At 32.0% G+C, this 12,148-nt stretch overlaps 1 protein-coding gene across 1 annotated transcript in view; it reads right to left on the bottom strand.

Moving 5' to 3' along the window:
- The window catches only part of MS3_00004378 (uncharacterized protein), a 35,978-nt gene extending 28,180 nt beyond the window's left edge, over positions 1-7,798 (bottom strand). The window contains exons 1-2 of the mRNA XM_051212293.1: positions 7,421-7,798; positions 2,432-2,459 (exon numbers count right to left, since the gene is read on the bottom strand). Of these exons, the coding sequence (XP_051072464.1) occupies positions 2,432-2,455 (24 nt within the window). The 5' untranslated portion in view covers positions 2,456-2,459; positions 7,421-7,798. The remainder of the gene's footprint in view (positions 1-2,431; positions 2,460-7,420) is intronic.
- Positions 7,799-12,148: the final 4,350 nt, after the last annotated feature.

Here is a 12,148-nt window from a genome sequence, read left to right as displayed (position 1 = left end):
CATTGTTCATCTGAACGACATCAAAGAAGTAAACAATAACAAATTTAAGGTCAATAAGAACCAATCAACATCGAGGTGTACAGAACAAGCTGTGAAACGCATATGGAGAAATTCGAACACTTCACTTCTATCTGAAGTTTGTGCTGATGATGTCGTTCAGAAGAGCGAAGAAAGCTCCACAACCAAACCATCCAGCTCAGAGAACAAAACTCCATCAAAATCACATGTAAGAATATTTGTATTTCTTGTATTATTCAAGATTAGTAACAAAAATTAAGCTTCATTATGTCATCTTTTAAACATGGCACCAAACTAACATTGATTTTAGAACTAAATTAAATATGTTACTGTTTTTAATGACCATAATTATCGAAGTGTTGACTTTTTCTGGAATTGTTAAAGGAAAAGCTTCCTTTTTATTATTGTTTCCCTATTATGAAACTCAAAACTAGGTATTTAGTTCTAATACATGGAACGTATTTCACTAACACAAAACCTTTGAAAATCTACATCAGTTTTCGTATAGCATTTTAATATGGTCTAGCCTCAGTTGTATGACTACCTCATTATTAAATAGTACAATTATTTGAGAAGCAATTTATACAAACATGGAAAACTCTTATAAGAATTGAATATTCTTCAAACAAAAATAGATTAGAGCAAGTGAATTAATGCCTCTAATTTAATGAAATTCATAAGACTCCATCTAAATTGGGCCCATTTTGCTGATATTCATTGGACCTTCGAAAATTCAGTTTGAACCAAGTAGCTACTTACAGAGCAATTTATCTTTTCTTAGCTTATGATGGCTAGATACTTTGTGAATTTGTAGTACCTTTTACGTTTATGTAAATTACTACTACAACAGACATAGGTTCCCGATTCAATTTAAGATTAGACATAAAGCATCTTAGTTTTAAATAGTTTTAATTACTACAAATTTTTAATCTTAACTAGTTTCTTATATTTTCGTTACTAATGCAATGTAATAGCATCTTTATTTACTAAAAAAAATACGTTAAATTGATTTGACCATATGCTAATTTTCTTAGGGTTTCTATACAAATCAATGATAAGTGTGCCATTTTCACTATCTGCCAGTTATGTTACACACATTTTTGTACTTCATTATAAATTCGGTCAGTTTTAGAATTTTACTGAACGTTAATAAATTAAATGTATTATATTTAAGAAACTAGTTTGATGATTCATTTTATACCATCATACAAGATAGTATTGAATCTATGAGATGAAAGGTAGAGTGTCATGTAAAAAATTGCTCTTCAAATCCATGAGTATTCTAAACTTAGTACAATAATGATTTGAAACTTGAGTAAATAGAGTTTACAATAAACAATGAATTAAAGAAACAAAAAAAAATAAACAAATTTGTTGAATGTAAATGATTCAGCTCATTTTGTTTACCTAATTCACTGAAAAGTCATTTGATAGTCGTTATTTCACAAATAGAGTGAAGTTAGAAAATGTAGACCATTAGATTTGAATTTCGTGATTAAAATGTTTCGTGTTCCCTATTAGAATGATTTTGTTCCTGGATTCAAGTTCATAGTGGAATACAAAAGTAGTTGTTTTTGGAAATAAATTAGGATGAAGTTTGTTTATTCAGTACAAACTTATTTTGTGAGATGACCCTCTTAAATTATTTGCCAAGATTGCATTTACTTAAACTGTTCTCTAGTTAATACCTTTTAGTGTCGGTTGACATGTTAAGCTCATATATTTTATTCTAGCTTTCGGATAGGCCAATCTATTCATTCTACTTGAGTTGTACTTTGACCTTGTTAATTATTCGCTTATCAACCTTAACTGTTTTTATATGACTGCATATGTGTGCGCCCTACTTATCCCAATCATTAAATGTCTGTAGCTTAATTTTGTGTGACTATAAATATTGATTAACGCTTGACCAAATGGAGTTACCTTATCCGCCATCTCCACTGAGCGTCGTTTAGCTTCGCTGTTTTCTGTTCACTTCTCCGATATTTTGTCTGGGTCAAAAAATGTATGAAATATATGTGTTCGAAATTCATTCTCGTATTTGACTTATTTAATTCCGTTATTGACTAATGCGATTTAAGTCGATGATTATATACGGGGATAGGAGACATATACATTTCCACAGCAATCATTCAATAACAATCCTTCATGTGATCTACTTGGAGTCAGATCCTGGGCCACTAAAACCTCATTCTAAAAAGTCATGTACTATTCACCAGCTATATTTACTAGTCTAATGAATGATACATTGAAATGTGAAGCTACAATAACTAGGTTTGAGTTTCTTTATGAATAGTTATGTCAATTTACAGATGCCTCAGTCTGATAGATCAAAAATTACTTCTTAATACAATGAAGTATGAAATCAATTTGTTTTGTAAATGAAAATTTGGTCAAGAAGAAAAAAACTTACATCAGTTGCTTGTAATTCTAACATGATGCTAAAATAAAAGACAATAATTATGCAATAGAATTATAATTATTTTCAATATTCTTAAGTAAGAAAGTGGAATATTTACAAAGTATAACTACATAAATAACATAACATGATAACTGTTTACTTCATAATTAAAATGCACAACAATTAATTCATGATGATAGGAGATTGTTCATTAATATTACCTACATTATTTGGTCATAGTCATTTTGATCCAGAAATTCAACGATGAACGAAATAAATCTTATTTAGATACGGAAGGAAAGAAATATAGTAAGTTACTTAAAAATGAAGAAATCTTTTACTTTTTAATTTATGGATACTGATCGTATAGATCTTACATTTGATGTTAAGATTTGAAATGGATTAATCACTTTTGACAAATGTACATCCTGGTATCGAGTACCAGAGTGAACATCAACCGCGAGATAATGTAACTACATCCAGCTGACAAATCCAAAATAGGATGAAGCGTGCGTTCTGAATTCTACTTCTAGCCACCATTCATCTCTGCTTAAAATGATTGTGACTTTCTGGCAATATAGAGGCAGTTCACACAGGTACACGTATGCCAAAAAAGAGATTGATCAATTGCAGTTGCAAACATCAGAATAAAGATTCAAAAAACCAATGCAAAGATGAATTAAATGTCATCCGTTTCACAAACCAGTGGCTATCCAGACTCAGTAGCTAATTGAATAACGCATTGATGTTTGAAGCGAACGTTACAGGGTTCGAGTCCCAGAGTGAACATAAAACTGAACTCAAACAGATCCAGCTGACGAAGCCCAACTTAGACGAAAGGCCTGTTCTGGATTCCACTTCTAGCTACCACCTATCTCTGCTTAACATTTTCCACTTTGTTGTTAAATAATGTTTGAAGTAAAACTATAAAGCTAGAAACAGAAGTTCAGAATCAACCATAAAACTGTTTAAAATTCAGTTATTTCCCATTTCCACAAACAGCTTTGGGATTTGTCAACCACTCAAGAATACTTCAGTAAATTTCATTCATATAAAAGTTTTCTTACAAACTAGGTTATATTTTAAAACATATACTAAAATTAACTTCATTAGCAAGATCATTACTCACTGTTCGCTAAACTGTCTTCTTTCAAAGTGATTTTACTGAGTTTAACGTAGTTAGTTTGCTAAGCTAATGGATTATAGTAGTTGAAATCGTAAGTCGATTGAAGCTAGAACACCATTCAAAACCTGGAAGCACTGGACGGCCGTTTTGTCCTAGTATGAGGTTCCTCAGACGTGTGCGTTCACGATCCCACCCCCTAAGAGATTCATGGATTGGTTGAAGTTAGGCATTAACACCGTTGGATGCCGGCTCAGTGATCTAATGGTTGAACGCCTGGCGCGAGACTGATAGGTCCTGGGTTGAATCTCGTGAGGCGGGGTCGTGGATGCGCACTGCTGAGGAGTCTCACAATAGGACGAAATGGCCGTCCAGTGTTTCCAGGTTTTGAATGGTGGTCTAGCTTCAATTGATTCATAATTTCAACTATTGACATTAGTAAAATCTTCACAAAACCCCTTCTGATAATAAATTATAGTCAGTTTTAAACTCTTGTTCACATACGATTCTGTTCTTATAGTCTACATAACTCAACTAATCAATTTTTACTTTCTTTTTCTAAAACAAAATAAATCAGTTTAAATATGTTAATTTATTTCATAACTATCTATGTGTCTCAGTGGCGATATTTCTGAAAACAAAAAAACCTTTTTTAAATGTTAGTGATAGTAACCAAGCCAATGGAAATGGATATTGTCACTAAATTAGCATAAACATTTTGTTTGGCAGTTTTTTTTCGGACTTATAATATCCTAATTTTAAACAATAATCGTCTTAATATTAATAGTTTCTTCTAAGAACTAATTTTGATTAAACAATAAATCTCCAGATTTGCTTCAGTGTTTGATTCTGTGTAAAATTATAAATCCATACTTTTGATTAGTTCTATACTAATACAAAGTTGGTGTTAAATTCAGCCTATTTCTACAACGGTTTTGTTGGTCGTTGTTATTTTCAAAATTATTATATCAAGGGAAAAGTTAATGTTTCATTTAACAATAGAATAAACATCTCGAACCATCTAAGAGGCAAAGATTGTAAGTACTGGTTTGGGAAACTTCATTTGAAATGTAGCTCAAATAATATCGCAGTTATAACACTAAATATATAAAAACAATAAACATTTAGTAGCATGATTATCAAACAAAACTTCGAATGGGTTCTTTTTTAATCATATGTAGACTATCAATTATTATCCATTATACACTTGTCTAAACGATGGAGGATTCAATGAATTTTGATTTGATTATTTATTCTCTGAAGAAGTGGTTTACACTAAGTCATGAAGTGTCAGAAAATCTAATTTTTCTACTCATTGGGATATTACAAATATATTATTCATTTATTTATAGAGGACTTAATAGTTTTACAGGACTTTACTTTGTTAATTAAGCTTTAGATTGAATTACTTAAACACATACAAGATGAAAATCGTATGATATATACATCTATAAAGAAATTCAACAGTATTCATGAATCCTTTCTATAGAAATGTCATGATCGTATACTGTTTATCTATTTTAGAATAATAAGCTATTCATTCTTATCCAGTGATCTACTTAATAACAGATTAACATTTGAGGTGTTAAGTACCGTATTTAAATCTAATTAAAGATAACCCCAATGAAATATGTTTATATTCAACTAACAATTGTCAAGTAAAGTTTTATTTTAAGAATTTAATCATTAATGTAACAGCTGGAGGATTTGTGGAGATCGTTATAATTTTACTAGTTGAACTCATGAGTCAATTTAAGCTAGACCACCATTAGAAAACTGAAAGCACTGGACGGTCCTTTAGTCCTAGTATGTAACACCTCAGTAGTGCGCATGCACGATATCTCATTCAGGACTCGCGCGCGAGACCAAATATCCTGAATTCGAGTTCCACGTGCAGGATCGTGGATACCATTTGCTGAAGAGCTGCATACTAGAACGAAACGGTCGCCCAGGGCTTCCAGGTATTCAATGGTGGTCTAGCTTAAATAGAGTCATGAATTTCACTATTAAAATTTGTATTCTGTTTATTAATGGGATGTTGGTAACATTGTGATGCTTTTTACTAGCTGAGTATATGATAAATTTTGAAAAGTATCATCGCAGTTTCTCTTCGAAATCCATATTGATTTTAACTTCGTGATCCCTACCGTAGGATAATCTAAAAAATTATTATTCTGGCCAACGTCATATGTAAATGATTGTAAAGCATTTAGAAAACTAAGAATACAGTCTAAAAGCTCCATGACATTAGTTTATTTCAAGTTCAAACATTTTTGTACAGAATCCAATTAAGAAAAAGCTTAAAATTATATGACAGTCTAATCTACACATTCAGATTATAATATTGGCCATATTCTTAATAGTATCGAGAGATAAAGCAAAAGAGTGATTTGATGTAGATTTCAAAATGTTTTGTAAACTTGAGCTTTTTGATTGCATATAATCTTCCAAGATAAACTTAACAAACAGCATTAATTCACATTTTGTAACATCATCTACCGGAATAGCTAGTCAACATTTTATATTGTTACTTTGTTAACTGTTGGAAAGAATAGCTCTTTTCCACCGAATTTTAAAGACTTTAATTACAATAATTTATATGAATTAACTAATACAGTGCATTTGTTAAGATCTTTCAACTTAAGGTTACCAATATCAGCTGAAAAACTGTTGAATATAAATAAGCAGAAATAAAGTATTTTGTTCCGGTTTATGATTAACATATTGGTAATAATGAACCCACGATAATACAGTCGATCAAACTGGTCTTTTAGTTTCCAAGATAACATGACATTAATTAGCCAGTGGCTTATTTCTTTAATGTTGGTTATTCTGTGATATAACAAAACTATCACTTAATACCATAAATGATCTATATATATATCACACTCCGACCGATGACGATTTTTCATCATAACTTCGAAAATCCTTGAAAATAGATGCGGGAGAGTAAACAATTTTATTTTTTTAAACAGTTTCTACAACTTAGCTACGAAATTATTAAGCTCAGTAGCAAACAAAAGAAATTTTTGTGATCATTCGAGGCTCTAAATGCTACTGTTACAACCCGGGTAGATACGTGAGTGCGGAGGCCGAAAGTGAGAAGAAAACTTCATTGACTAAAATCAAATTAAGAATAGGTATACATTCATTATTAAAGATATAGCTTTTTGCTTTAGAACTGAAGGACACACTTTTAACGATTAGTATATGTATCTTTCTTTAAAAAATCAACTCAAATCTTAATCTTGTTATGCTCTTATCATTTGGCCTGTCTGATTAACCTAGCATAATGTTAGAGACCTTAGATCCCCAGAACTCACTTGGGAAAGAACCTAATTTTGTAATTTTACTTAGAGAATTTGAATTTCTTTGTTTTCGCGCCGAAGGCGCTCTTATCACCTTTATGTCGTATTTCTCACTGGGAAATATCTTAAATGCTATTGGTCCGTTGTGTCTTTTAGTATGCAATTTGGTAACTCTCCCCAAGGACGGTTTTGCACTGTATATTATACGTGTTGAATTGTGTTTGTTGTTATCGCTCGTTTCTGGTTGTTTCGCAGTGCGCATCCACGATCCCGCACTGCTGAGGAGTCCCACAATAGGACGAAACGGCCGTCTAGTGCTTCCAGGTTTTTCATGGTGGTCTAGCTACAATTGACTCATGATTTCAATCTTTGGAATTTCTAAAATCTCCACAAACCCCTTCTGAGAATATCGTTTTACTATAGATATAAGTAAACTTAAAAGACAAGAATCACTACGGTTTAAAATCATCTCTATACTTTATTGAACAATGAATATTTGAGTTGAGTAATTTTATGGAGAAAAAAAAGTGTAAAAATATTTTAAATAATAGAAACGATGTGAAAACTTACTACTTTCTTCTTGGAAAAGTAATTAGATTTTATTGTCCAGATTTATTGAAGATGCTTTGAACTCATGTTAATAGTAAATTATACTTATTTAATGAGTCTAGTTTTAATTCGAAATGATCATTTTTATGTTTGTGTTGTAAAAAACTGAAATATTCTTATAGACCAGTAGACTGAAAGATACTACTTATTCGATTAATTAGAAATAAATAAGTTGGGACAACATAAGCACACTTACAAACACACACACACTCGTGTGCACAATTGTTACTCATGTCGATGGAAAAAGTTAACCAATCACAGCGATATAGTGTATTGAACTGAAATATTGAACAAAGACAATCAATTGGTTGTGCTCGTGAGATTGTGAAATGTTTTTTTTACTCTACCTATTTGTTTCTCTATTGAACTATGAATAATTTGGCTAGTGAAACATTTTCTGAATATCTAACCTGTAATTATGAAGTCATGTTAGTTAAATAAAGGTAAATAAAGCAAAATTACAAAAATCAGAAACGAATTTAAGGATTTAGTGATTTCTTTTAAACAGATTGTTTGTTAAGTTGCCATAGTAAATGCCAGGTTATATACAAATATATATGCAAGTAGAAGTATGAATAATCTCTATGTTAACTAGTATATATATATATATATATATATATATATATATATATGGAGAAAACACTGATCATTGATTAACTAACTTCAGTCACCAGTTGTCACTTGATTCATGTCCGTCTTACTAAAGATAATACGTTTAAACTGGGTCATTGACATCTAACTTGACTTGGAATCGTGAACCCAAGTTTCTTTATGAAAAACACTCACTGATAAAAAATCTTTTGGACTTAATTTATTTCAGTAAATAGGTATTTAAATTACTTTTGTTTTAAATTTCCTTCATTTTGCATGCATTGTGCTCAATTAAATATATTCACAAAAGTCGTTAGATTAATCAACCTTTTAATCATTTTGTTGAAATACAAGAAGGATTTCGTGCTTATGTTTTCACATACATTTGATTTGGTTTTATTAATATTGACTGTCAAAGACAGTTTAATTATTTACAGTATTCGGTTGTAAAGATTGTTAAGTATCATTTAAGTCATGAACCGATCAGTGTTAAACCACTACTGAAAACCTGGAAGCAGTGGACGGCCGTTTCGTCCTAGCATAGGATTCTTCAATGGTACACATCCACAATATCGTGGATTGGTTGAAGTTACATTTTAACACCGTTGGATGTCGACTCAGTAATTTAAAGGTTGGGCCTTCGTGCACGAGACCGAGGGTCTGGGGATAGAGTCCCGCTTGCGGGGTCGTACACGTGCATTGCCTTGGAGTCCCATATTAAGACAGAACAGTCGTCCCAGTGCTTCCAGGTTTTCCATGGTGGTCTAGCATTGATCAGTTCATGATTTCAATGAAAAATTTAATCAATTATATACGGAATGTCAATTTTATAAATACACTGATTATACTTGAGTTATTTTCCGAAGTTGAAATAATAATCGTAAAATAAATAATAATGTGGGGGTAAACAAATGTGAGAGCATGTATCGAAATGTGCACACTGAAATTTATAATCAGACAGTTGAGTAAGAATCTTTTTGGTGACATAATGTTACAAATTACATCAACGTCATAAATTAAATATATACCTTTTGTGTGAGTAAGGAATTCATTTGTTGATTTCAGCGATATGTAAAAAGTATACATAATTCAAGAACCAAATTGATACATATAACAATTCAGAGTATTTGAAGATCAGATGTTTAGTAAATAATTTCATCATTCACTTGTAATGAATGACTTGTGATTATTTCTATGATTGTCTGTTTAATAAATAACATTTATATACTATATGGAGAGATTAGTATAGTTTAGAATAGCAGTTATCTTTACAAGTTACTATGAGCTTAATGAACTAAGCAACAATTGATAATCATCAGCTTCTGACTTGTTAATAGTTAATGTTCAATTAACATCTCTAGGCTTCTATCATCTTATGTACAATAGAAAGTTATTATTATTATTATTATTATTATTATTATAATTAATGAATTTGTTCAATATTAAAATTTTGGTACAATATAGAATTCTCAGCACAAAGTATTTCAACAAGTTTCTTTTACAAAAAGAACAAAAACGTGGAAGGAACAGATATCTGCATACATATATATAAGTTAGATAGATAAACGACCTAGAATTAGATGAAATGACTTTTATGAAGATTTAAATGGATACAACTTTTTAATTCGAAACATGGTTAGGAATACAAGTTATTGACTAGGTCAACTCTGACAACGTGTTCGTCACATTGTAGATTTGTTAAATAAGGTATTTTCCAGCTTTTAGACTTTTATTTGCGTGCATTGATTCTAATGTACTGACGTCTCGTTCTACCAGAAGATATACAAGAAGAAAGATATGAATGAAGGGGGTGGTTAACGCCAAAAGCACGCAGACTCTTTATGTAGTACGTCAGAAGGAAAACTTCCTTCAATAATAATAAAACATCAAAAGGCCAATAGAGATCAGAATAAAAACTTACATCAAGATAAATGGCACTGTGTTTATAAAAGAATCTTCAATAGTACAAATTTTGTGGGATTTCAACTGGTGTTTAGGTTCTCTTCATGTCCCAGGCCGAAGTTAACAGTTTGACATTTAGACGAGTTAAGTGTAAGAAAATTCACTTATTACAAGGGGATGTAAAGAGACAGAGACCGACATAGATAAAATGGGATCGTCTGTATATTTAATAAAATAGTTTTCTGTGGAAGATGGCAGATCATGCAGAAAAAAAGAGAATAGAAGAGGGAAGTGAACAACTCCTTGTGGCACACCTCCATGAAACAGTAGAGACGTCGAACACTTTCCTCTAAACACAATGTACTGTTCTCTCATAGAGAGGTAGGAACATAACTATTTGCTTATCCAGCCGTCCGTGTTGACGCTGATTAACTTGTTAAGTAGAAGTTGTCTTGGAATAAAGTCGAAAGCAGAAGTACAGTCCAGAAAAGCGCATCGAACATACGGTTTGCCCTTTTTCAAGCTGAACACTATATTATGATTCACAACAACAACAGCATCTAAGGTGCTTCATTCGTAAATGTAAGCAAACTGATACGGACCGGTGTGTTCTTTTAGCGCAGGTTAATGTGGAAGTAGCAATAATTTTTTCCTTGTTTTGAGAAAAGCTGAAGTTATTGCTATAGATCTAGATTTCACATTCTTATCTCGAGGTACTTTTTTAGGTATTGTGGTGATATTTATTTTTTCCACATTTTTAGTATGAGATTACTTGAGAAAGATCTGCTAAAGATGCTCGTAAATAAATAACACAGAAAGTAAGCACACTTCTTAAAAAGGAGTTTATGGACTTCATCAAGTCGTAAACATTAGGACAAGTTAATTGACTGGAGACATTTTCGGGCATCTGCTTCAGTGAAAATTGGCACACAACTGTTCCTCAGACCTGTAAATATGGGAAGCATGATATCAGATGACTGACGTAATTAAGTAGCAAATGTTCAGCTGGTTATCACTTCTAATGTGCCTGTCACCCGTAAGTTCTTTAAATAGTTCCCACATACCTGAAGTTATTTTACAAGATAGGAGTTTCTGAGCAAACAGTGAGTTTAGACGTCTAATCCCTAGTTTTATTAAGCCATTCAGCTTTCGAAATCCAATGAAGTTTTTCTCCTTGTACGTTCTTTCTTTTAACCTCCGTAATCATCTTATTTGTGGAGGTGTAAGTCGAATAAATCTTACAAAAATGGTTTCAGTTGAACAGCAAATATCAAAAGAGAATTTAAGTTAACATGTGATAACATCAACACTGTTTTCCAATGAGTCATCAGTTAACAATTCCCAGTAACCCGTGAGAGAAATGTTGTTTCCAGATTCGGGAGATTTTCTTCTTAGTAAATCGTGTACTCGACTTTCTTAGTCTGATGTAAGAGTTTACTCCTTCCAAGCTTGCCACATACTTTAGATTGAGGACGAAGTATACAATGATCAGAACTAGACAATGGAGTCACATATATTCACATACTGTTGTAACGGGTGTGACTGCAGGTTTTTTGATACGCAGCGTATTTATCGATCGATCACAGTGACACGGAAAACACGTACGGACGACCTAGTGCCCTGATTCGTCCCGTTCCCTGTCTAGCCCAGCCAGTTGAGTCAAGAACACAAGTCACAGCCTCTGAGTTATGAATCATTGTATTTCAGACATACTCTATTTATATACCAAACAAACAAACCACATCGTACCATAAAATAGAAAACAACATTTACACAATATTTAACAAGTGAAATAAACATCGACCAATAGAAATGTACATTTAAGGTCCAAGGCCACCATAGACTTAACACGATAATTATTGGTATATTTTTCCGACTATCCTAACACATACAATTAATGAAAACTAAGTCTATGTGCAATTAGGAAAATCGACTTCATTTTGGTGACCTAGTGATGAAAGAAAGCTACAATCACATAAACTAAAATCACCACATACAATTAAAAGTAAGACAATGAGGGTAGTGACAGGATATTCAATGAATTTATCTACGAAGGCGGACAGTGTAGATGATGTTCAGTCCGGAGTCACGCAGATGTTGGTAACATTAACGTGATTGTATTTATTCAAGTGTTTTTGACGGTATATTGAAGTTAGATAGTCAATAAAGTCATTTGCAAAAGTAGATCGACACCAG

The sequence above is a fragment of the Schistosoma haematobium genome, chromosome ZW, assembly GCF_000699445.3.
Source record: "Schistosoma haematobium chromosome ZW, whole genome shotgun sequence".
In the NCBI taxonomy this organism is placed as follows: domain Eukaryota; kingdom Metazoa; phylum Platyhelminthes; class Trematoda; order Strigeidida; family Schistosomatidae; genus Schistosoma; species Schistosoma haematobium.
Note: the sequence above shows the minus strand (reverse complement) of the source record. Positions and strands in the feature narration are given on the sequence as shown.